At 35.9% G+C, this 27,720-nt stretch overlaps 2 protein-coding genes across 12 annotated transcripts in view; one reads left to right on the top strand and one right to left on the bottom strand.

The window, feature by feature from the left end:
* Positions 1-27,720, bottom strand: part of LOC129003810 (longitudinals lacking protein-like) — a 586,728-nt gene that overhangs the window by 241,907 nt on the left and 317,101 nt on the right. The window lies entirely within an intron of this gene.
* LOC129003812 (uncharacterized) lies at positions 11,278-22,866 on the top strand. Of its 4 annotated transcripts, XM_054432133.1 has the most exons (6): positions 12,711-14,061; positions 16,427-16,601; positions 17,690-17,835; positions 18,722-18,835; positions 20,210-22,199; positions 22,739-22,866. In XM_054432133.1, the coding sequence occupies exons 5-6, from the start codon at positions 20,522-20,524 to the stop codon at positions 22,846-22,848; spliced, it is 1,788 nt and encodes a 595-aa protein (XP_054288108.1). In that variant the 5' UTR covers positions 12,711-14,061; positions 16,427-16,601; positions 17,690-17,835; positions 18,722-18,835; positions 20,210-20,521; the 3' UTR covers positions 22,849-22,866. The 4 variants fall into 4 exon arrangements, with proteins under 4 accessions (XP_054288107.1, XP_054288110.1, XP_054288108.1 ...); XM_054432132.1 differs by lacking the exons at positions 12,711-14,061; positions 16,427-16,601 and adding an exon at positions 11,278-11,568; XM_054432134.1 differs by lacking the exon at positions 12,711-14,061 and having other exon boundaries at positions 15,363-16,601.

Below are 27,720 nucleotides of genomic sequence, written 5' to 3' on the forward strand. Positions count from 1 at the left end.
ATTATTATCTTGTAAAAAAATATTGATTTAAGCTACAGTTAAAACAAAACATTATACTGTGTTTACATAGAGCTGACTCCCTAAACATCAACAATCTCATCAATTTGACAACTATCAATATCCACCCAAATAGGCCTTAAAACATCCAACAACCCTAACATCAAACCAATATCCTTCCAGAAAGAATAACCAACGACAACTGACAAAACCCAGATATACACTTGAGTTCCACTAACCTAAACTAGACCCAATTAGCAAGGAAAAAATGTTTAAAAGCATTCATTCAGTTAAAGTATTTGTTCACATAACCCACCAAAAACCCCAAAATTGTTTGTATACAGTAAACCCTCCTTAATCGATGCACCCCTTTACTATGCTATTGGCTCAATGAACAGCCATTTTCTAGCAGTCTGTAAAATTGTCAACAAGCTTATGCACTGGAAACTAAGCCATTTGATATGTACAATTTTATTAAAAATCATATTGTTAGAGAATGGAAGAAACCATTGAAAATTTTATGAAATAAACAATTTAAAGAAAAAATTAAGTGTTTCCTAAGGAAGGAGTAGAGGTATGAAAAAACGTTTGTTACAAAGTTCGTAGAACACTGTTCGGCTTTTTTAAATTAGTATACACTATTCAATTTTGTTTCTATGAAAGGTGTTACATTATAAAGGGTTGTCCAAACAATCTCAGAACAGCACTTTAAAAGGACTCAACGTGATGCGTGAATAAGACACTTAAGTTAAATCTAGAAATGCTACGGACAAGCCTTTTATGAGGCTTATGTATGTTAGTGTTATAATGCCCTTTGTTATTGTGTTTGAATTGAATAAACAATATTGAATTGATTAATAGACAACTTGAATACCCAAGTCAAGATTAATGAGGGTTTACTTTATGAGAAAATGAGAATTTTTGTAAAGAATTAGCTTATGGAAATGTTTTTTTATGCATTCTCCTATAGTTGAACACATACACAATTAGTATTAATTTTATTTTAAAATGTTACATAAATATATAACAAATTTTATGTTTTAACCTTTTGCCAGAATTTTCGATTAAGGAACTCAAGTGTACCGTACTTTTGACACCCACAACAAGACTCTAAATACCAAACCACAACAGCAACAAATTATAGTCTAATTCCAACCGACAACACTGAAATCAACCTGTCCCTATCATCGACAACTTCTATAAATCAACTATCAGACTCAGAAAACAACTGACCAAATAATTGACAAACCAACTGAATTCATCCAGCTAATGTAAAACACAGATATTTAAACTGATGAAACATTTAATAATTTAAAAATCAACTAATTTTTTACGGTGTAATTTTTGTAACAATTTCATAAAATTGTTAAATTTTGATTTTGATAAGTGTGATAAAAGTTTAAAATGTATTCTACGCCAAATTGAAGTGTACAGGGTAAATTGTACAGTATAAGACGGTAAAAATTGTTTAGAGATGTTAAAAATTAAAAAGAGTCAGGCTTGATTTAACAATTGAATTACCTATTATTTGTATATTATTTTGGGTATTAGGATTAGGCCAATATTCTGAGTTATTCATGAGAACCAAATATTTTCTCCTAAGAAAAGCGTTTTACTTAACTTCTTGCTGTGCAGCATCTTCTGGGACAATTATTTAGCCTATTGTAGGCTACTTACCCTAACACTAAATAACGTAAGTATTTATTAAAATGGGAATTTTACAAAAAAGAGTAGAGTACAATTAGAACTCAACAATACATTTTTGCACTATAAAAGATATGGAATCCCGCTCCATCTTCAAATTCCCTCACTAAAAATTCCCTAACACAAAATAAATTATGAATTTTAAATAGAATTCATGTAGGCCTACTCTAATTTTTACATTCCATACGATAATAAGGTTAATTATCCGGTAATCAACTTATAGGCTAGTCTTCAAAAATGTTACCATGCCCGACCGTGAAAACTTTCTGGAATATTGAAAAGTAGAAAATTTAACACCAAAAGCAAAAAGCGTATTGGAAATTAACCAATCTTAACATGTCTATTAAGTTACACTATAGACTAGGGTAGCCTAAGTATTTTTAAACACTCAACTAAAATGTCTAACCTTAAAGCTGTTTAAATAGTTACATAGCTTGACTAAAAGAATTTTAAACCTATTTCAAACCGGAAATGTTTTATTTTTATTCGATGACTAGGCCAACTGTAAGAATGATGTCTAATAAATAGCCTACAGTGATTAAAAGTCAGACATAATGTCAACCTAAAACGAAGCAAAACCTAACAGGGGATCAGAGTGTCAATTGTTTTCTTCTGTAGTGCTGCTGAAGATTTCCTGAAGTTCAAAGAAGAGGAAATGCATTACAAAATACAAATATTTGGTTCTCTCAGAAAATCTGCTGTTTAAGAGTACTACAAAAGCATGCTCACTTACCTGTATAGAGGTGTGCCTACTATCCACATTGTAGGTACCTGAAACACCAAAATGAGAGTTAGCTAATATTTTGGTGATTTATACATAAGACCTGTCAAGAAGATATACATATTAGGTCTAGTTAAATACTAAGGAGGCCTAGTTAAAAGCCTAGTTAAATTGGGGTGCGCACACTAAGAAAACAGTTTCGAGGGAAAGTCCCGCAACTGTTGTTCCTGGACCCAATTTACCAGAGACAGCTCTGCGACTTAATTGTCGCTCCAGGCTTGGTATCCATTGAAACAAGTCTAGACACACACATACGATTAGTGATGCTCAAGCTGTCACTCAGTCTTAGGGTCCTATCACACGAGGCCACTGGTGGTGGCCACCAATGTCCGCCACTGGTTGCCAACCAGGACAGTGGCCGAGCAGTGTCTCCTCGTGCAACTGCTTGCTGGTAATCGCTGGCAACCGGAGTGGCGGCAACTCGTCGCGGAACATTGACAAGCGATAATAAATGGGAGCCTTCAGACAAAGCCACCAGTGGCCGCCACTATGGATGCTCGCGCATCTACTATTGGGATAAACAGTCAGTTTACGTGCGGAGACAAATGCTTTGTGCTAGTAGCGGACTGTTTTCTTGTTGAACTGTTTGTTTGTGTTAAGAAATGAGAGATCAAAATAAATCCCCCCCGCAGCAAACATGCAGACTATGCAAATTTCAATTTACCAATATTGAATTTTAAATTAAATCTATAAGATTGGGTAAATAAGTAGAGATGGTAAATAAGTGTGTTCATAGTGAAATATGGATAGCTTAGTATTAAATAGGCCTACGGTAAATAAATTTGCCAAGTATGATCTAAATTTATCCATAAACAAGCAAACTACACAACAGTTAACTAAGTTAAATTCTCCATAAGAATAACATGGGAATTTTAAATTGATTTAATTTCCTCTGTAACCAAAAACACAATTTCCATCATAATCTATGATGGCAAGGTAAAAAATATGTTAAAAGTGTGTTGATTGTGGACTGACCCTGTTGCAAAAAAAGTAGCCTAATAACTTAGGCCTATTTACATAGCAAGTAGGCCTAACTTAAATTGTGGTTTTGTTAAATTGCCTTAACTCATTTGGGTAGCCTACTTTCCTGTTAAAAGGAACATTCATTATCATCAATGATTTATACATACCCTATATAGGCCCTATCGATAAATTTTATTTTTCTATCCAATATCTTACATTGATTAAATAACAAATTGAAACATAACAGTTGACAACTAAGATAAGGATAGGCCCCTACAGTAAATAAATATTGTTCAGTTTCAACAATCAATTAAAAAATGTTATAGGCCTATAATGAATAGCATTAATAAGTTAGCCAATATTAGCATAGCCCAGTTAAGAAACTGTAACCCAAGAAGTTTTTCATGCACCTAAAACCGCCGATTTCTAGCATTTTTCTTGATTCTCAAATACAGTTTTCAGGGTGAAGTAGGCCCCAAAAGTGCCAAAGGTAGCCTATAAAGTGCTCTATTAAGTTCTTGTTATTTTTTTTTTAATAGAAACTTTTACTGTTGCTAAAAAATGTCTCCTTTATTTGACCCTCCAAGTGTCTCTAGTTTTGGTCTTAATGTTCGCCCATTTATTGCGCAATCGCAGGGTTTTATTAAAATGTATAGCTTTGAAACTTAAAAACAATGTAAAGTATGTACTGTTTTATATATCATTTTGTTTTGAAAATTATGGGCTTCAATGTAACATACAAAACATTACAAAAAAAATGTTCAACAATTTTTGTGGGGTTAACACTTTAAAAAAATTATAAAATAAATGAAAAAATTTATGTGTTTGCGCTCAATAAATTGTTATAATTTATAGGTCTACAAATATTTTAATCTCGGTGGAACAACTCCTGAGTCCGAGTAGCCGTAGGGATTCAAAACGTGATAAGATCAAATAGCCACTTTGTTCAGAATTTTATGAGGATTCCAAAAATATAATAATATAAGGAAGTAGGTTCCTTTGCAAATAAATAAGTTATGGGCAAAAAACAGATTTCGGTACATAGCGTTTAGCTAAGAATGCATAGCCTAACCATAGCTAGGAATCTGGCTGATAATTTACATCAATATCACTACCTACTTCTTCAGGATCATCAACCAGCCCTTCAAAATCACTTAAATCATCTTATGATGCACCACGTATATCACTACTTTTGATTTTTAACACTAAAACAATGATAAACGTAATAAAACACATCAGTCATCGGTGCGAGGTTAACCAAGCTGTTTACAAATACCCACGTCAGCTGTCTGCTACAATATTTTTGGAACTAAAATGAAAAGCGTATAGAAACAGACATCATCTGCTGAAAAAAACGATACCTAACTCAATCCAGTTCAATCCGATTCAGTCAGTCCCAGAGCCGTCGCCGTAAACAGTGTTTGTGAGTCACATTACAGCGGATGTGTTATGAGTCGCTTTTACGACACATAACACTCGGAGGGTTAAACCTAATTAATAAAAAAATAAAATAGTCTAATTTTGGTAGGCCTAGATAAGGCAAAAAATGCAATAACTGAACATAAGTAGTACGGTATTTAAGTTCAGTAGGCCTATTACCGATAAATGAAAATCTCTCATTACTAGCCATTCGGTTAATGGCCAATGTCGGAGGTCCGCGGTCCAGCCGCAGTAGGCTGTTGATGTCTGCGGTCCAGTCCGTGCTCCTGTACAGTGTAGAAGTGTGGGCAGACGCTCTCAATAAGGAGATATAGGATGCGGCTCGCCCGAGTGCAGCGTCAGGTAGCACTAAGGGTAGCATCTGGCTCTGCCTATCGAACAGTGTCCGAACCCGCCGTCCTGGTGGTTGCTGGAGTCATCCCCGTCAAACTTTTGGCGGCGGAAAGGAAGGGAATTTCTCAGCGCCGTGGGGAGGACCAGGCAAGAATTGAGGAACGCACCCAGACCTTCCAGCTGTGGCAGGAGAGCTGGGAACAGGAGACAAGGGGGCTCTGGACCAGGCGACTGATACAGCAAGTCCAACCTTGGGTTAATCGGCGGTGCGGAGAGGTGAACTTCTACCTCACCCAATTTCTGACGGGTCACGGCTTTTTCCGGTCGTACTTGTTCAGGATGGGCAAAGCCGTGTCACCCGATTGCATATAGGCTACTGCCCAGGCATTCCCAATGACGTGGAACACACTTTCTTCCACTGCCAGCGTTGGGAAAGGAGGCTCGACAGTTCGTAGGACTGCTGTCGGTGGACACGGTCATACCGATGATGATGGAGGGTGAGGACAATTGGACCTGTGTGTCACTTTACATCCAGGGTGTTCTTCGCGCCAAGAAGATCGACCTTGACCGGGATGCGGTGTAGGTCATAACAAAAAAATAAATAATAATGCCAGAAACGGTGCGAGACCAGTGGGCTTAGGTCACATGTTAGCCTGACTTAATGTGACAAACAATTCCAGGTCTGTGTCCAACAGAGCATAGAGGATTTTTTTAGTGAGTAGTCTGATAAATTCAGGAGTCTCACACTACAGGCTGGCTACCTATGTGCGTAAAAGCATTTTCCCTTCTCACCAAAAAAAAAAAATAAATAAAAAAATACTAGCCATTAGCCGTTGGCAAGCTGGACAACCCGTCTGCAGAATGTAAACACAGGCAGTGTCAGTCGTTGACATTAGGCCTATGATGTTTTGTAGACATGATTGTGTCAAGTTATAGCTCAGGTCAACCTCAGACAAAATGTCATAGGCATCATAACCTCTAAGCCTAGGCCATACAAGAATTTGAACAGATGGTTTTTATAACCTCTGGTGACCTCAAAACCAAAAAGTAAATTGGTTCCAGGTCTTACCAGGAGACCCACGGTAATAACAGAGGCTTCTCTCGAATAAGCAGGCTTATATTCGATTCATTATAACCTAAACTTTACCTTACTGTATTCAAGGTAAAATATTTGTACGGCTGCACTTTACTTTAGGTCCTACACTCATTTGAATGAAAATACTGATCGATAGGCCTATATCGATTGTTTCATTTGATAGGCTATATCATTTAAGTAGTTAGTTAGGTAAGGTTAACCTAACCTAACTAACCAAACAATATATTGAATGAAACAATCGAATAATCAATATTTTCATTCGAATGAGTGTAGGACATAAAGTAAAGTGCAGCCGTTATTTGGATTCAGGAGTCAAAAAATATGGTAGGCCTACCTAAAGTAAGATAGGCTAGGCTTTCAATTTTTCAATATTGTATTTGTAGGATTTGTATTAATCAGCATGTCAACTCTAAAAAATGGTGTAGGCCTAACCATAAATAAATAAACAATAGGCCAACTAAGCCTATCAAAATTACAAATTTGTTTGGAGGCCCCTGTATCGAATAAATGTTGTTAAATATGCGACCTCGGACCTTGAGGATAGTAAAAATTGAATGAAGAGGCCTGTTAGCCTATTGGGAAAATAAGAAACATAGGCCTAAATTAACTTGACCGACACAGCATGTTAAAAGTAGCTGAAAGTTTGATTCATACTAACAAGAGGCCTCTGAAACTAAAGTAGCCTAGCCTAAACTTGACTAGGACATAGGCATAACATAGCCTAATTCATACATTACGGGGACGAGAGATGTAAGATGAAGATTGAACTATCGATAGAAAACAGAAATTAAAACTTACCTCTATTCATATGGATGATTGCAATGTGACTTTAATCAGAATTCAAGATCCTCAAATGGTATTGAAGTTGCGTCCAGGTTATGTTCAGGAACAACTCACTTTTACTAGGCTATCACTAAAAACACTCACGGCAATTATAGGTTAACACTAAGGCACTTACTATCCTCCGATTAAATTTGAGAATGTTGACATGTTAAGACCCCATATCAATTGAATTTTCAAAGATAATCTTAAAAATTTCACAATTATTGAGAACATTCATTGCGAGCATATCCCATCACGAGCATTATTTCACTGCATTGCGTCGGTGAGTAGCTCAAACTAATACAAGATTAAAGGATCCTATCACGTAAATTAAAATTGTTAGTGAAAATTATTGATAAATTTCACACAATGGTATTAAAATAAAATATATTTCCAAAGATATTATCTAGAAGCACAAACATAACACACAACACTCGCGTAACGAAAACGAACCCAGAACAGAACTACACTACTAAAAAACAGCCTCTAGCCAGTCGAGTCTAGCCTCATTCATTTAAAGCTGCCATTTGAATATTGTACAGAGACTATCAAAAGTACTATATAAAGTTACTTTTTTATTTACATTTGTATTTACTTCCCAACGGCATAGCCACTTCAAAGTGGAAAATACCCCCGCTGCAGCAAACCTGCAGACTTAGTGAATTTTCATTTGCCTGATTGGATTTACACTAAAATTTCTCCTTGAAAATTGCACATTTATTCCCTATTTAAATAGGATTAGTTTAACGAGTACTTAGGTTTGCTGCAGCAGGGAGGGTAAAAAAGTACCTACTGTAGTTTAAAGAGAAATGAATGTATTTTCCAAATTTGATCAAAATATATTCATAAACAAAACAAACGAAACCAACTAAACCAGTTGACTTATTCTCCATAATAATAACATGGGAATTTTAAAATGTACAAGTTTTTGGAATTTTCTCCGTAACCATTAGGCGCACTCAATAACGCTTCAATATACTAAATTATTTGGTTTTTTTTAAGCTCTGCAAAATGGTCTGGAAAGAAGTTGCGAAATTTTGTGTTTTTAAGGTAAAAAATGGGAAACCCTATTTTTACCCCATCACCGTTCCTATAGTTCGATCATGCTGGTTCGTGAAATCGTTCGAATAAATGTAGGTTTACACGTGTGTACTAAATTTCATCAAAATCGGATCATTTTTGTTCGAGTTATAATGCTAAACGGACGCATATATATATGAATTTGAACAGATGGTGTTTTTGGCCTCTAGGGACCTCAAAACGAAAAATTGAAACGGTCTCGGGTCCAGGTCTTACCATGAGTACTACGGTCTTATTCCCTATATAGGAAATTCACTAATACAATAATAACAAGAAATAAAACATGAGAAACTATAGCGATAGTAACAATAATAATAATTTACAATAAAAAATATGGTAATATGACTACCAAAAACAGATGGTACTATACTGAATGATAGTTGACTTAAGTTGATCCGATAAGTTCAAAATTCTACATAAAAAACTACTCCGAAAAGGCATTCCAAATTTATATTTAATGTTGTTACGATTAGAATATTAGTTCAACAACTGAAAATTGTACGAATAGTTGTTATCTCGAAACCAGGCAAACCCCATAATGGCGTATCTTCTTACAGACCCATAAGCCCGCTTCCTATAGTATCCAAATTGTTTGAAAAGATAATACTCAAAAGGTCAACCTCGACTGTAGATTAGTTAAATTAAATTAAATTAAATATTAATCATCAGTCCACAAAGAACATTCCACCATTGAGTAAAAATTTAAAAACGTACGTTTTCAGGAAAAACACTTTGCAAATTTTTTCCCCTTTTTTCAAAACTTTTATTATTTTTTTTATTTCATTAACATTTGAAGTTTTATAAAATGTCCATGGTAACGCAATATCTTTGGTAGCTATTTTTTAAAAGAGCATCTTTAGTGGAAAAACACAAAATCCTGTCACGACCATAACGGACGTTTAAATGAATTATTAAAAATGGTTAATATTATTTTTATAACTATGTTTTGCTATAAATTTTAATTTTTGAAATTTTTATGATAGAAATCATAAACGTGATGGTCAGGGACAAGCGGTACGGTCGTGAATTTTCTGGAATAATTTAAATCTTTCTAAGCAATCCTTCAATTATACTGTTAGTTATAATAAAAATATGTGTTTCAATTTAACTAAACTGTTCAATTTACAATTATATTAAAGTTATTGTCATGACCAAACACACTATAATCCATAAGGCAGCATTGGTCGTGAAAAAACCCGCGATGGTCGTGAAACTTTGGTCGTGAAATTACGTGTTATTTGGCTCTGTTCTGGCGGTAGCCCTGCACCTCATGTTCGAGGATATAAAGTGGACTTCTAGGTTAATCTAGCAATTGATTGAAATATCTTATAAACAAAAATGAACACCATGTCTACTTCATCGAATGACTACGTACGGTCATGGACACACCAAAATTACAAAAAACACAATCTTTCCTTTATTAATCTTGTAATTCATCCTTTCAACTCGAAACGACCGGCACTACAATCCTGACGTACACCCCGAGGTACTTTCCTGTTAAAGGGAACATTCATTATTATCGATGATTTTTTTCCCGATATATCGATATTAACAAATTGAAACATATCAGCTGACACTACGATAAATAAATATTGTTCAGAATCGACAAACAAAAATTTTAAAAAAATATTGAAATAAAACTGATCTAAACTAACCTAACAAAACTAACCAAACTTGCTGTAACATTTAAAAACTCCATTTAATATTCTCCACTCACCTTTTCTGTTACCAAACGGAATTTTTAAATGGTACAGCAAGTTTGGTTGGTTATGTTAGGTTAGCTTAGAACAGATTAATTTCTTTACATATAACAGACTATATTTTAGCCTAAATATCAGCTGTCAATTTGTAATGTACAGTATTGTAAAGAAAAAGAAATCGATGTATCGAAAAGAAATCATCGATAATAATGAATGTTCCCTTTAACAGGAAAGTACCCACCTCGAACTAGTCTCTCAAACCAACTGACTCCATCGACGCCAGGCTTGCCACTGTCGTGCTCCAAAGTTGAAATTTTTTCCCAAATGGTCGTGACTCCAAATCGAGGGACAGACTTATTTTGTCATGGTAGTCAGTTTGCGATGACAATAAAATTATAATATGCTCCTTTTTTGTAAGTTTAATAACCATTGATGACATAAAAATATGGCTTTATATATTTCGGCATGAATAGTCTAAAAACAGCGTGAAAGTTGGAACATGTACCCTAAGGACACGTCATGGTCGTGAATTTTGAGACTTTAAAAATACGAAAAAAATACCTAGAACCTATTTAAAACCAAATAAATGTGTGTAACATGTTGCCCCCGTCCCAAAAAATATTAAAACACATAATAATAAACTACAAATCCAGTATCTACGAAGTAAAAGGCCAGGGACATGAAAACGTACGTTTTTAAATTTTCACTCCATTACAAAAACTCACAGATTAGTTTGGATGTGCTAAAAAAAACTCATTAGACAAAAACAGTACTGTTCTGCTGCATTTTTTTTATGTAAAACTGTTTTTTGACAAGTTGTGGCATGGTGGACTTTTTTTTAAACTCAAAACGTCTCTCCCTCACTCTTTGAACAACCTTCTAAAATCATCTGACCAGTCAATCCTTTCAAATAAAATTCGAAAATTCTTTATCTGAAATGAGGAAGGCCAATATAAAACAAAAGTCCACCATCCCACACCTTGTCAAAAGCCCGTTGTACATCCAAAAATGCAGCAGAACAGTACTGTTTTTGTGTAATGAGTTTTTTTTTTTATAACATCCGCACTGATCCATGGTCCCTGATGTCTTCCTTCGGGTGGCCATTTTATCACCTACACAGTGTTGACATTTTTTTGCGTAACCATTTCGACCAATCGAACTGATTTCTTTCGATTAGTCAACCAGTGATCGATGTCAACCATCGTTTTATTTGCTGAAGAAGAGAAGACTGACTAAGTCCTGTTCTGTAGTCCTCGTCCTCCTTTCGGTTTCGGTGTCTGTGTTCTTGTCAAGTTTGCATTTCGCAATCTAATGTGGTAGTTGAATAGAATCGTATTTGAGTTTTCTGTTAATATATCTGTTAAGTTTTCTGTTGTTGATGTCGGTCGTTGTTAAGTTTGGTTATGAGTTTGATTATTGAATTGAACCTTTTATGTTTTGTTAACTGTTAATGTTTCGTTCGTTCTCGTTGTGGAACTAAGCCAAGGTGTCAAGAAAGATGGAGTGTGAAGAGATGTCACTGATGTCAGAAAATCAGGACATGTATTCCCGCACGTATGAAGAATTTTTGGGCGTTCTTGCGGAACATGAAACGGCCACTAAGAGCAGATTTGTTTACCAGAAATGTTCCAAAAGGGTTTTAGATGTGAAAGGTAAGTTAAGTCGAAATTACTGAAGCAGTAAAAAATTCCACTAAGCCTAAAATCTAACAAGAATTGGGCCTAGGCCCTATCATATTTATTAATGAGAGAGAGAGGGAACTTTATTAGGCCTAAGTACCTACATTAGCATTATTTTGCTTAGAAATCGTATCATATAAATAGGCCTAGGCCTAAGCCGAAATAAAAATGAGGTAGAGGATATGTTTGCAGTCCGGGCTTTTCCATACCTCCACCCTCCTCCCGCCAACACTGCCCGCGCTAGGCCAAGTGCCAGCTTCTATGATTTCATGAGCTTTACACCGTTTCTAGGCACTAGGGGTACTTTCAAAGCAGGACACCAAATAACCGAATGAAAATTGTGATTGATTATTCGTAATAGGCTAACTAATAGGCCTAGGCCCTATCATATTTATTAATGAGAGAGAGAGAGAGGGAACTTTATTAGGCCTACATTAGCATTAAACTTATTTTGCTTAGAAATCGTATCATATAAATAGTCCTAGGCCTAGGCCTATGAGGTAGAGGCAATGTTTGCTGTCCGGTCTTTTCCATACCTCCACCCACCTCCCGCCAACACTGCCCGCGCTAGGCCAAGTGCCAGCTTCTATGATTTCATGAGCTTTACACCGTTTCTAGGCACTAGGGGTACTTTCAAAGCAGGACACCAAATAACCGAATGAAAACTGTAATTGATTATTCGAAATAGGCTAACTTAAGTTATCAATTATTTCTTGCGGTTCTAGGCTAGGCCTACTTATCCAACCAAACTAACTTAAATAGATATAACTTAAGTTACCCTAAGTTATCGAATGAAATAATCGATGTATCGAAAATTTAATTCGAATGAGTGTAGGTTTTTTTAAGCCCTGCTTATGAAAGTTAACCCATTATAAGTTATCAATTTAACTTACTTGCAAAATAGCCTAGCCTAACTTATTGTTTTTTTCCAATGTATAACTTAACTTACATTGAATTTGATTTGTTTATGTGTTTATTCATATTTAATAAATAAAAGTAACAATACCTAACTTAGGCCATTTAAATAAAGAAATAAATAAACATAGGCCTACAATATTTTTATCATTATTCCTCTGAGAAGCTTAATATATCATCCCCGGTTTGAATATGGTGAACAACAGTGCTAACTCCTCGTCTGCTCCGTGTAATTCGTGTAAAAAGCTGATAAAAAAGGGTAGTCGTGGTATTTATTGCGACGGATTGTGTGACGGATGGTATCATCCTACGTGTGTTAACATCGAGGATGAGTGCTATGACAAAATAACGGAGTTATCAGACATTGTTAAGTGGTACTGCAATGCATGTGCTGGGAAGGTGGACAATGTGATTGCCAGTGCTCCAATTCTTGACGAACTTTTCAGTCTACGTGGTTGTGTAGAAAAGTTGGTAACTTCTGTGAGCGGCTTATTGCAGGACAATATTAATATCAATAAGTCAATTAACGATTTATCGATTACTAACAAAAGGTTATGTGAACGTCTAGAAGTAGTGAAACCGGATACTGACGAAGTCAAGTGTACTACGATTTATCCGAAAGAAACTGACCTGACCTCGGCAGTAGTTGCCAGTTCTCGGGTCCACCAGACGAAGCTGCAGACGAAAAAAGGCAATAACCTCAATCTCAATCGTAATCGTGGTGGTGACACGGAATCTCATACACTGAGTGAAACTATCGACATCAACAGTGAGTGTGAAGATATTATTACTGACTATGAAGAGCAATTCCCTTCAATTGAAACTTCAAATAGTAAACTGGCTTGGAAAACTGTCCCTAGTAGGCAAGATCGTAAACGCAAGAGTGTAAAAAAACGGCAGAGTGACCCTATCATCGGCACTAAAGTTGATACTGGTGATTCGCTAAAGATCCGAATCTTTGAGAAGAAGGAGTGGATATTTGTCTCCAGATTCACTGAAGAAGTGAGCAAAGAAGACATTCTGCAATATACAAGGAAAAGTGACATTGAGGTAGACTGTGTGGAATTGAAAACGAAACATAGCTCATACAGGTCGTTTAAGATAGGTGTTAAACCTGAGGATTTCACCAAGATCTTGGACGGTGCTTTCTGGCCCCAAGGAACTCTAGTTCGGGAGTTTGTGGTTAATCGGTTTAGGCCTAACTTTTTGAGGTCTCAGACTTTTTTACCGAGCAACCAAATCAACCCAGCGATATCCTAGACACTGTCCCTAGTGACATTGCCCTTAACCTGTGCTCGATCAATATACAGTGCTTAAGGAATAAAACTATTGAGTTGGAATTACTCTGTGCTGATAATAGTCTTGATGTTTTGGTGGTGTCTGAACACTGGTTGGTGTCCGGAGAAGTTCAGTGTTACAGCAACATTGGTGAACTCGGTCTTGCCTCTCATTTTTGCAGGAAAAATCCTAGTGGCGGTGTTGCCATATATGTTAAGCCTGGTCTTAAGTGTACAGGTTTGGATCTAAGCAACTACTGTGAAGAGTTTGAGGGTGAGTTTTCTGCAATTTTGATGCATGATTTTGATCTTATCGTAGTAGCCATGTATCGATCCCCTAGTGGTTCTGTTGAAAGATTCTTCTCCCTTTTGGAACTGTGTTTGACATTTTTAATTACCTTCAATCTATCGATAGTTATTGGTACGGACCATAATATAGACTTATTGAAGCACAATAATGATTCTGTAGACTTTTTGAATATCCTACGTAGCTTTGGATTGTACAGCAGTGTCTTAGTCCCTACAAGGAACAATGCTTCTTTGGACTCCTTTCTCACTAATTTAAACGTATGGGAGTACAATGTAGTTGTTAGTGATGAACAGATAGCTGACCATAAGCATGTTCTCTTAATGCTCAAGTCCCGTAACATTTTAAAGCGTTCGCCTAAACTGGTAACTTTTAGACTCTCTAATGATTTTAGAATGAATCTTTTTATTAATGACGTGGCAAACCATGTGCCAATATGGTTCAATGATGTGTGTGCGCTTCCGGCAGAGGTGGCCTTTACGGATTTCTTTTCGAAATTCAAGGATACATTTGATCTGCATTTTCCGCTAATTCAAAAGACGGTACCGGTAAGCCCTGTGGGCAGTGCATTGTCGAGTGTGAATAGGCCTAATAAACTTAAAAAATTGGTACTCTACAGAGCTTGCCAATTTCAAACAATATATTCTGTCTGTGCGTGACTTGACCAAGTCAGATCCGTCCATGCTCCCTCATCTGCAGGGTTTGAGAAAGGAATATCGTAGGCAGCTGCGGGTGGCCAAACAGTCTGCGGCTGCTGACATGGTAGCAAGGGCTGCCAACCCTTGCAAGGCAGCGTGGGGTCTTATCAACCGGAGCAGGTCCAGTCCCAGAAGTGATGTTGAGACCGACTTTGCCTCTGCGGAGGACTTCAACTTGTTTTTCCTCGACTCTGTAGACAATATCGTGAGTGGTATTGTAGGAAATAAGGTGGATTATTTAAATAATATTCCTATGTCACAAGTAGCCTTTGAGTGGATGATGGTTACACCCACTGAGGTTGTAAATATTGTAAATAGTTTTAAACCATCATGTAGTAAGGATGTGTTTGATATGTCCACTGAGTTTTTGAAAAAAATTGTACCTTATATTGCCGCAATACTAGCTCATCTGTTCAATAGCTGCCTATTAGAAGGGGTTTTTCCGGAAGTCCTAAAAAGGGCAAGGACTGTACCTGTGTACAAAAAGGGGCCCAGAAATAGCATGGCTAGTTATAGACCTGTATCTCTGTTACCAGTTTTTAGTAAGATCCTTGAGGGTTTAATGTTAAACCAGTTGTATGGCCACTTTGAGTTGCATGGTCTCCTTGTTCCGGCTCAGCATGGTTTCCGGAGAGGCTTTTCCACAGTCACCGCTGTGGACTCCCTCATACGGGTTGTTTTGGACGCTTTCGAGAGGCAGTCTTCTACTGCTGTTCTCTTGTGTGATTTATCTCGCGCCTTCGATTGTATGCCGCATAATATTCTTTTAGATAAACTTGAGAGACTCGGACTGGGGGAGTTTGCACTCAGGGTGGTCCGTTCATATCTTGAAGACAGGTCTCAGGTGGTAAGCTGGGCTGGTGACCATTCCAGTCCTCTTCAAGTGAAGCATGGGGTCCCTCAGGGCTCGATACTTGGGCCTTTCCTTTTTATTGTGGCCATGAATGACATTTATTACAATGTGTCAAATGATGTGCTGCTATACGCAGATGACACAACCCTGTTTGCTAGCGATTTAGATCCTGTAGCTGCTAAACTAGCTGTAAGTAGAATGTTTAATACTGCCACTGATTGGTTCTCAGGCAATAGACTAGCTCTCAACCAAGGGAAAACACAGGAAATCCTTTTCAGTCTTAGCAAGAATGTGAATAAGCAAGAGGCGGTAAAATTGTTGGGTTTCACCCTTGACTCTGAGCTTGGGTGGAGTGACCACATTGAAGCACTGTGCTCCAAGTTGAATAGAGTAACGTGTCTGCTTCGTAAGCTCTCATATGAGATGCCCTTTGATTTTGTAAGACTTGCCTTTTTTGCTTTCTTTCAGGCTCATGTTGTTTATGGAACCAGGCTATGGGGCCACTCCCCCCAGGCTCAGAAGATTCTGTTGCTACAGAAGAAAGCAGTCAGGGTAATCTGTAGGACTGAGTATCAAGCTCATTGTAAACCTTTGTTTTGTGAGTTGCAGATCATGACTGTTATCAACGTTTATATTTTTCAGTGTCTCATGGCCATTAAAGAATCAGAAAACACACTTGCTCGAAATTCAGATGTACACCAGTATAACACTAGATTCTGTAACAATATTCACATAAGTTATAATAGACTAAGTAAAACCCAACAATGCTTCCCTGTTACAGGTATCAATCTCTTCAACTCTCTACCAGATCAAGTGAAATCACTTCCAAATTCAAAATTTAAAATCATTCTGAAGAAGTGGCTATTGGCAAACCCTTTTTATAAGACAGAAGAATTTTTTGTTGCTATGAAGCATGGCCCATTTATTTATTGTACCTTAGAATAGGAATCTGAAAGGTATATGTACTATATTTATTGATTTTGCTTGCTTGTGCACCTGCATGGTTTTGCTGATTTTATAGTTTTTAGTTTATTGCAGCTTTCTGTATTGTTTATTTTGGCTGTTTTTTGACAATGCCTATTGTATATTTGTAAATACTGAATGGCTGAATAAATCATTTATCATTTATCATTTATCATTTATCACAGGTTGTCTCCCTGAAAACTAAATTAAATTAGGCCTAGTCCTAACGGTTTAGCCTACCTAAGAACTTTGTTCAAAAAAATCTCCATTAACTTAAAATGCATTAAATTTCTTAAACAATCTTCCAACACATTTAGGCTAAAGGCAGGGTCAGATCATCTGAAATTCAAAAGGAAGTGAAAATAATTTCTATTAAATAAATTCTAAGTAGGATACTGTGACAGCGTCCTTGACTTCCTGACTGACGGCTAGAGTCATAATAACTTAATCCCGGTAAACAAAGTGATTAGTACCGGTAAAGATCATGTTTAATGTTAATTTTATTATTAGGTATTAGGTATTAGTTAAATGACATCGTCTACTTACAGGATTTTAGTAGGCCTAGATGTAAATATGTCTATTATACTTGGTTCAATAAATGAGTTATTGAGGTATTAAGAAGCTTGGCCTAGCCTAACTTATATTGAATGGATTTTGGAAAAGGAATTTGTACAACAAAGACTCATACCCAAGTTACCTCTTATTATTTAGACAATGAACATTGAAATTTTATGTTCTGCTCCACTGACAATGTCAATGCATGTAAATGTCCATGATCAATAAATGATTTGATTTGATCCATCAGCCTTGATAGTGCCACAAGCGCTCATGTTCCTCATTTATTTGTATACGCTTACGGCCTAACTTATGGAATCCTTAAGTCCTGATACTATTCTCATAGTTATTCTCAATGGTTCGATCTTGCGTATAACTGTTGAGTAAAACAGATTCTAAACTAAATAGGCCTAACTTACAGTACGTATGGAGATTAATCAAAACTCTGAAAAAATCTCTAAGTTGACACAATGTAGCTGGCTCTATCTTAATGTATTATAACTTTGGTTTCTGTTATTGTTGACAGCTGCTATCTCCAAACCAAATGTAAGGATTCATTGGCAAGAAAATATTCCACATATTTGGCTAGAATCTTCATTGTTTGTCTGCCATCAAGGAAAAGATTTTAATGCCAATAAGAAAAAGAAGTATTCAGAAGATCGGGAATCAAAGGTAAAATTTATTACTAGTGAAAGATATTAGGCCTACTGAAACAGAATGTTAACTTTACTTTTGTAAAAGAATAGGCCCAACTTTGGTAATTTAATTTCAGAAAATCTTAGCCTAATAGTATTTATGTCACAAGTACAGTTATATATAAGTGAGTGCCTTAAAAACTTCTAAAAGTGTGGTAAGTTAAACGGTAATTTCGCAATTTGCTTTCCCTACAACCGTTTTTTTAATTACATTTGTAAAACTTCATTGCCTAACTCTTTCTGTTGCTGTTTTCGGGGAATAAGTACCAGTAGAACCTCTTTAATCCGAACTAATTGGGTTGGGGGGTTGTTCAACCAATTGAATAGTTTGGATTACAGAACATATTGTTGTCTTTACATAACAATAGCTAAAACATGGCTAAAATGGATTGTAATTGCTATGGGAAAAGTTAAAAAATGCTTTTTAAATTTAAATACAGTTTGTTTATTTACAATAGTAAACATAGTGAATTTAAACAGTACTGTACTGTGTATAGAGTACAGCAATCAGGTGTTCGTATTAGTGAACGTTCGGATTACGGGGGTTTGGATTAAAGAGGTTGTACTGTAACTTAAAGCAGAATTCTAACCATAAGTAGTATGAATTCTGCTACGAATATTAAATTTTTTAGTACTGTACACTGAATGTATTTAAACAGTTTATTTACAACAATTATTAAGCTTAAATGAAAATAAACTAAATACTATTAGCAAATTTTCATTGAGTGATCCAACCTTTTATTACTGTCAATTTGATTAATTATTGTTTTTCCTTGTAACGTTTCTTTGATTTTTTTAGTAAATGTCCCTGAAATAAGCTGAAAGTTCTGTGTGCCGTTATTGAATTAATATATTTTTTTCAGGCTAAGAATGATCATGTGTTTACTAGACACTACAAAAAAGTGCAAACAACAAAAAAACTGGATTGTCAAGCTAGAATTAATGTCAAAAGAGTAGTACAATTCAAAAATCATAAGGTAAGTACAAAAAAGCAACAAAAGTTACCTACAAAAAAATGCATGCAGCCCATAGTATGCTGAAACACCCAATTGTGTTACGGTCTACTCTTAGCAATTCAAAAACTAGATAGCCTAAATTGAAAATTTTGATGATTCAGAATAAAATTTTAGTCTGTAAAGAATCTCTTAATATTTAAGGATTAACTACCTATTCATTTTTATACACTCCATATTACAAAGTCCAAAAAAAGGGCTGACCGATTTGGAACTCACAGTAATTGAATTTTCATCGGCAAGACAATATACGGTACTTTCCTGTTATCTGGTACCTGCGAAAAAATTCTTTAACCACAAGTACAACTTCGTCGATCCAGAGTCCGGAGCACATACTACCGTTTAGGCTAGGTTTGGTTAGGTTACTTACAATACTCATGCTTTTGATAAACTAACCTAACCTAACCTAACCAAAGTACAACTTCGTCGATCCAGAGTCCGTAATTCGTTACTTCTGGCCACCCGAAACTCAGATGTAATAATTGTTTGTTGTTTTTGTTTGATTAATAAACGCAGATACCATATAACAGGAAAGTACCCAATGTACAATTCGAAAGAAAGGATTCCTTCCTATAGTACCTTAACAGAGAACTTTACATGTTAGCACGGTATGGTAGTTCCTCTGTGGAAAACTCAACCTTTGTACAGGGTAGGCCTACCGATCACTGAAGTCATGTGGATTTTACTAGGGGCTCACAGAAAAATACAAAAAATTACTGATTTTCCATAGTAGGCCTATTTGAAAAAGTAACACTTTCATCAATAATTTGTCAACATTGTCAAACAAATAAAAGAAAGTGCCAGTCTTCTGATACTGTTTATTTTACTTATAAAAAACTAAGTTTTATTCAGAACAATGTTTAATATAGCCTACTCTACTTAGGCCTGGATTAAAAACAACAAAAATATTTTTAAGTACAAAGTTTAAAGTCATAAAGCGCTGCATGCAATCTATAAATTGTTAACACGTTCGCTGCAGCCCACCAATGGCAGGCGTAGCCCCGGTGTGGCGCAGTGTTGAGAGAACTCGTTTGGCTTTCAAATATTTCAGTCTGACGATTTGATAAGACCTACGGTGATGTGCTGCAAGAGTCGATATAGTCTCCTGAAATACTCACAGACAGCAGCACTGTCTGGAACTAGCAGATCCCACTGTATTGCCGATTGGATGGAGAAAGACAAGACAAGAAGTTTATTTCTAAGCTTGCCAGAAGGGTATTTTACAGGGAAATTTACGGGAACCAACTGAACAGTGTACAAAGCAAGTCACACACTAAACGCTAACATATTTTTGTTTAATTTATTATATGTTTCATAGTGTATATTTTTCTGTTGCAGTTGACTGGTGATATAACAGCAAGGAAAAAGCGAGCTGCCTCTGAGGCTTTAAAAAAGGGGATCCTCGATGAGACTTGTTTTGGAGAGGAGTGCTACATTTATAGCTTACCAAAACTAGAAGACCACAATAACCATTTAATTGGGTTAAATGTTGCAGTTATTGAACCAATTTCTAAGGAAATAAGGAAATTTATTGCTGAACTAGTTGTTAAAGGAGAAAGAAATCCTCAAGTGGTTGCAAAGCTGGCACAGGCCTTTGCAGAGAATGACCTTAAAGAAAGAGACAGATCTCGCCGAAAGTTTTTTCCTGACATGGCATCAATTAGAAACTTAATATCGGCCACAAAGTTAAAAATAAGAAGGAGCCCTGTTGATCAAGAAAATTGTTCCCAAATGTTAGAGGAGTTTCAAAAAGACAGTTCTAATCAAATATTTTTCAGACCGTGCACTGTTGCTGAAGATGAGGATGAAAACTCTAATTTGTATCTCGTAGAAACACCAGCAACTTCAAAACATTTGCTGTTTGTTTTTCAAAACAAAAACATGCAATTCCTCTATAGAAAATATGGCACAAACACAATATTATTGGATGCAACCTACCGCACTTGCAAATATGCGTTACCGCTATATTTTGTAGTGGTTGACACCAATGTCAACTTTCAGGTTGTTGGTGTAATTATAACCCAAATGGAAACAAAGGAGGCTATCAGTGAAGGATTGAGAATTTTTCAGTCCTTCAATCCGGATATATGTCCTAAATTTGGAATGGTGGATTTTGCAATGGAGGAGATTTTAAGCTTGGAGGAGGTATTTTGTAACATTCAAGTGTTCATATGCTCATTCCATCGCGAGCAGGCATGGACTAGGTGGGTTTCCAAATCAAAAAATGCTCAAGTCCCAAGAAAACAATGCTTAGAAATGTTAAGGAAAGTAGCTTATGCTGTAAGTGAAGAAGAATTGAATGAAGCCATCAGCAATTTAAAAGAATGGGAACACTACAAAAACTCTCCTTTAAAAAACTATTTTGAGAAAACTTGGCTTCCAGAAATAAAACGCTGGGCGTTATTTTTCAAACCTGTTGAAATGTTTTTAAACTCCAACAATGGTGTGGAAAGGATTAATAAGGAACTTAAGTATGGATTCCTAGAGGGTTTTAAAGGTTGTTCGCTTAGCGAAATGATTTCTGTCGTACTAACCAAGTTTTTACCAGAAAGGTTCCTAACATATGTCAGAGAGAATATAAAAATGTCTACATTGTCAAGGAAATACACGGATGATCTCCCAAATTTTCTTAAAGAGAGACCTAAATGGTTTATAGACCATATTTTAAGCAGAATAAATGCTGCAGATAGTATACCCAGCAGCACTGAGGTTATTCAGAAATCATGCTGTGTTTATGAAGTAAAAACAGTTGCAACAAGCTATAGAGTAGCCTTTGAATTGCCAGCTAAACAAGGTAGCTGTAGCTGTCCAGATTTCAAGAAAGAAAGATTGGTTTGCAAACACATAATTTATGTTGGCAGAAAGTATCCTGAATGGAATATTGACTTTATTCAAGAATGGTTATTTGACAACCCAATTTTTTGTTTGGATACTGATGTTGGCATTTGTACATCAATGACAGTTGATGAACCTGCTACTGAAATAGCTTCGACTTCCACTATCCGCAGTGAAGAGATAGTCGCCTATGCTGAATTACCTCGGAGGGGATGTAAGAAACGCCAAATGATCAACAAGATGAATTCTACCTTGAGATCAATTCAATCTGTCATGTGGAACCTGGATGAAGATGGACTTCAAGAAGGCTGCGATATATTGGATGAAGCATTAAAAGTTTTAACTGCTAAAGTTACAAGTGATAAGGACAATGGGTTGCCAATGCCGCCTCAACATTCATCTAAAGACCGTTTAAACATCACTACAAGCAACAACAACACTAAAATTAGCAACAGGGATAACTATGGAAAGCTTGCCTTGCATAGAAAAAGAGGTAATTTAGCCAAAGATTACATATCTATTAGTTTTAGTATATTTGTAAGTAGGCCTATATACTGCTCCCATACGATATGATTTTACGTAGGCTATGTTGAAAGCAATCAATGGTTGTGTCCGTATACAAAATAACTTTAAACTCATGAAAAAATTATCTGCTTTTAAGGACATTTGTTACATAAATGTTCCTTGTATTAAAATTTTGTTGAACAAACCAGCAAGATCGGACGATAGCGACAGGTTGTCATGGTGAGTGTTAATGGGGTGTTAGTTTTTACCTTCAAAACAAGAAATTCCAATTTGCTATCCTTAGTTATATTTTCAAGAATAAGATTAAAAAATAGTTGGGCCTATGACATTATTGTTATACAACTATAGAACATATGGGCTGTACATCTCCTCAAGACACAAAAGTAGGCCTAATAACTAACAATTTCAATATCTGAGGTTTGAAAATAATTCTGTAAAATTTCAGTTACTTCTAATTCCAAGGTTTATTGACAGATAAATTATTGATTTAAGTATTTTGGTTTTCAGGACAGAATTGTAGAGTGGGACTAGCAGCAGACCTACTCAAAGAAGCCAGTACACTGCCTATTATAGAATTTCCAGAAGGTAGTGGGGCAAAGCGTCTGAAGCACGAATAATTTATTTACTTTTATAATAAAAACCCTTTTAATATAAAAAGTCTTGTATTATTCACCGAGTGTTTTTATTTACGAAGTAATTATTGTAATAGCCTATGGTGTAAATTGAAAATTAATTTAACAGGCCTATGTAGGCTACTAATATCTGCTGGTATTTTTACCAGGCACTGTTATACTATTTTAACCTCCCTCAATAACAGCTTAGTTAATGAAATGAATAGTGTATCACAGTTTCAGAATTTATTTTTGTATCATAGATCGTTTTGGACAGCATATGCACTATTTTTTTGCTAACTACCAAGCATTGTTGGAGCCCGCAACACCCAGATGAGCCTCTGGCGTTAGCGACTGAGCTTCAGACTTGTGCCCAAGAGGTAGCAATGTCATTGGTTCAGATCCTGATAACCACCACTCTGTTTTCCGTAACCCGCTTAGGTTACAGTACTTAGATTATTTTAAAGTGTGCCTTTACGAACATTAAAGAAGTAGTCTACAACATACAAAATTTACAGTTCTTTACAATTTACTTGTATACTATGTTTAATTTCTTCTAAACCCTTTTGAGTCAACTTACTGTACAGGTTTATACCTACTATCTGTCTTATACCCTTAGCAGTCACGCTCCCAGTCCCAAGGGTGACGGTACATAGATGTTTTATGGTATAGTTCACCCTTCTTCTGTACCAGCTCAACCCTTGCTTTGCTAGATAAGTTAAGCTCCACGGGCGGCAAATGCAAGGTGGAAAGAGGCTGCCGACCTCTTAAAAATATAAATAAAATATTGGAAGAATAAAATTGAAACTTTGACATGATACTGAAAAGCATGAGGTCAATTATTTAGCAAAAGATCATAAATAAATTGAAAGTAGGCTCGAGACTAGTGATATAGGCCCTAACTTACATCTAACCCAGAACATGGGTCTAATTTCAACTTGAGGCACGTTTTCTCATAGTATTTGACCAAGATCCTTTGGATTACTAAGGCAAGTAACATTCAAGCTGTCTAGCACCGAGTCCTCTCATGGTAAGTTAGGCCTAACTATGGTAAGTTAACTGAAGTTGGGAGCTAGGGGTACCTAAGCATAGTAGGTAATAGGTAGTATGTTTTATCTATGATAGGCCTAGTACCCATTCCGCTACGTGAACAGTACCATTGGCTATATACCATGACTTATGGTAAATAGCCAATGATAGTACACATTCAGCTAGGTGAATTGCACTCCTACTGATCAATCCCGACAGCAAATTTAATTGGCTACACATACAATTCAGAAAAAGATTTACGAATGTGCTACCTATTCTAATCATAACTTGACCACGGCCAAGTGTTTTTAGGGCCTAGGTCCTCTTCCTCTACATCTGACACTGTCGTGTCTAGAATTAAGTTTGGCCTAATCAAATAAAAACTGAGGTTGTTCATTAGAACATGGTAAGCATAGGACTTGAGTAAAACTTTATCTCAATTTACATTTGATATTTTAGTTAACTTATGGGTTTATGTGTAAAAGAGGACTGGTAAGTCCCTTCTCTTGAGTTTGGAGTCAACCTTGCCTATCAAGTTTCGTACCTACATGTTACTTGGTGTTTAGGTTAACTTAGTTACAAAATCATACAATTATAAAAGGTTAGGTAAACTCAAGACGTGGTAATTAAGTTATTAGTTAGTTGAAACATTAATTACTCGTTTTTGTTTATTATTTTCGTAATTCTTTTAAGTTTGTGTTGTTGACTGTTAAATCAATAGCAAGAAATAAATACATCTCATCCTATATCGACTCAAAAGGCAAAGGGCACTGGGCACTTGGGCAGGGCACCCTGGCCTGGCACTCAGTCAGATCAAGACAGAGCTTCAGTTCAGCAGGCGGAGGCGGCTTGGCTTGGCAGAGTTCAGTTGACATCGAATCGACATCGACACGAACCACATGACATCGACTACCGATATGTCGATATGATTACGAACGATATTGAACCGATTTATGTCAACACTGTGTTGGTGATAAAATGGGCACCCTTCCTTCGTTCGTCGTTGCTTTTTCAGAAGGCTTTACTAGTTGTCATGCAGCCTCTAGGACAGATTTCTTTTGTGTACCGTAGATGCTGCTACACTTTCTTCTTTCTGATTGTTATTTCTTCCTTACTTTCTTTTTACAGATTGTATGTTAATTATTTTCCACTATGGTCAGTTACATTTAAAATTTGAAACAAAAATAGGCTACATGATGCCGAGATGTGGGTGGGTGTAAGAAAATGCCACAACTACAGAAAGTATTGCCAGCATTGAGCTATAATTCTAACTGGAGGTAGCACTGAATGTCAAAGATGAGTGTCGCCAGCCGCCATGTTTGCGTGAGGTGTGAGTTATAAGAAGCCATGATATTGAATAAGAAACCTCACTGCTATACCAACCTAGTTATAGAAGCCATGTTATTGGATAAGAAAACTCACTGCTATACCAACCTAACAAAATCAGCGACACGCTTTTGACAGACTTCTGCCATGGCAGTGCTAAGGTAGACGCACCAGTAGCTGACAGTAGAAGAAACTATACGCACTTAATAATCCGTGGTTTTGAATAAATAGGAACTTAAGAGATATTACGGATTTTATGTGATTCTAAATTTAGTATAGTTTTCAAATTTGTCATACAAAAAGGGTTTTTTTAAATATATTTTATAAAATTTTTAAACTTAATTCAACCTTTGTACGTGTTTCAGTGGCTGACAGTGAAAAAAGTGCTTGTACCAGTAGCTGACTGTCAGTTGTCCCAGTAGCTGACACTGGAACTATAAATGTAATAGCTGCTAAACCTAAGGGTTTTATAATTTATAAGACGAATGAAATCTAACTTAATAATTAAATTATAAAATCATGTAAAACGCTGTTAAGAAAATTTATTTTACATATTTTAAAATAAAAAATATTTACATTAAAAAATATATATATATATTTAAAAAAATTACATTTTTTTAAGATAATTTGGCTTATAAATTAAAAAATTAAAATCATTTTATAAAAATGTGAGATCACATAAATTATAAATAGCATGCAAATTACGATGGGTAAAACCAATTTAATATTGTGCAAGTAGCAAATATCCCCTGTCAGCTAGTGGAACTTGTATGGCTTTTGTGTACCAAAGCCTGACATTGATATAATTTTAAATCCAAAACCCCTAACACCCCAATTTTATCATGAAATTGTCAACAAAGGTATAATTGATAAAAATAATGAGCCTAATCATTAATACTATTTAAGAAATTTAGCGAAATGACAAAAAACCCAAACTTACTTTCTTAACAATTTCATTAAGGGAATCGACTAAATGTGATGTGTACAGACAGGGTCGCTTTCAAACCACCACCATTCCGCGAGTATGGGCTAAATTTCACTGATTTGTTTGTAAACAAATCAAGAATAAACATATGTTCTTCTAACAATGCAATCATGGGTAAATATTTTTAAGAGACCACATTATAATGTTAAGAAACTCAAACTGTCAGCTTCTGGAGCACTGTCAGCTACTGGTGCATTTACCTTACCTCCAGTTATAATTTTAGCTCAGTGATTGCCAGCCAGCGTTGCCGTACTTAAAAAAAAAAACACTACCACCATTTTAATGCAACAAAATAATATATTCGGTTACAAATAAATATATCTTATTATCTCACTTAAATATAGGTTTAAAAGTATAATATATTTAACGTAGTACTGAAAACAAAGGATAATTTTTTACAATGGTCCATTCATAATATCAACACAAAAAATGCACCTGTACCTTAACATTATTTACACATTTTTAATTATGAATATTTGTTACAATATTAGCAAGGAAATGAAGGAGGGTCAAATAATTTGAAGACTTATTTCTCCCTTAAGGGAAGCGCTTATAGTAGTTCATAACAACAATCATGATGTAGTCCAGAAGATATTATATAAGTGTTAATTAATAATTTAACATAATTTCCATGAGTAACGATTAAATGCATGTGTTAAAGAAATAATTGGATTGAATACATAAAAAAACTTAAAAACACTGTAAAATGACAACGTAATCAGATCATTAATGTATCTAAACATCTTATAAAAACGTAGGATATCCATTGGATGTCCTCACGATATCCTTGAAATCCTGTAGGATATCGTGGATAGCGTTGAGATATCCCGTAATCTCCCGGGATGACCAGGATGTTAGTGTAAGCTTAGCATGTTTAATAAGCTAGTTTTAACAAAGCTAAGCACTAACTAGTTTAAGCTTATAAACCAGCTTATAAGCTTAAAAAACTAGGCTTGTTATAAGCTTGGTTTTTAAGCTTAACCCAAGCTTGGGTAACCAGCTTGTTGTAGGCTTGGTCTTTAAGCTTAACCCAAGCTTGGGTAACTAGCTTGTTATAAGCTTGGTTTGTAATCTGAACCCAAGCTTGGGTAACCAGCTTAAAAGCTGAAACTAGGCTTGTTATAAGCTTGGTTTGTAATCTGAACCCAAGCTTGGGTAACCAGCTTGTTATAAGCTTGGTATTTAAGTTTTCCCAAGCTTGAGTCCACCAGCTTGTTATAGGCTTGGTTTTTAAGCTTAACCCAAGCTTGGGTAACCAGCTTGTTATAGGCTTAATTTTTAAGCTAAACCCAAGCTTGGGTAACCAGCTTGTTGTAGGCTTGGTTTTTAAGCTTAACCAAAGCTTGGGTAACTAGCTTGTTATAGGCTTGGTTTTTAAGCTTAACCCAAGCTTGGATAACCAGCTTAAAAGCTGAAACTAGGCTTGTTATAAGCTTGGTTTGTAAGCTGAATCCAAGCTTGGGTAACCAGCTTGTTATAAGCTTGGTATTTAAGCTTTCCCAAGCTTGGGTCCACCAGCTTGTTATAGGCTTGGTTTT

This window comes from Macrosteles quadrilineatus, unplaced genomic scaffold (assembly GCF_028750875.1).
Source record: "Macrosteles quadrilineatus isolate MER2022 unplaced genomic scaffold, UCM_ALF_1.0 Scaffold_9__3_contigs__length_116548681, whole genome shotgun sequence".
Classification (NCBI taxonomy): Eukaryota; Metazoa; Arthropoda; class Insecta; order Hemiptera; family Cicadellidae; genus Macrosteles; species Macrosteles quadrilineatus.

Coding starts and splice junctions, on each gene's coding strand:
- LOC129003812 (XM_054432132.1), top strand. CDS start 11,415: ATGGAGTGTGAAGAGATGTCACTGATGTCAGAAAATCAGGACATGTAT. Junction 17,836..18,721: donor CAGAAGATCGGGAATCAAAG/GTAAAATTTATT, acceptor TATTTTTTTCAG/GCTAAGAATGATCATGTGTT. Junction 18,836..20,209: donor TACAATTCAAAAATCATAAG/GTAAGTACAAAA, acceptor TTTCTGTTGCAG/TTGACTGGTGATATAACAGC.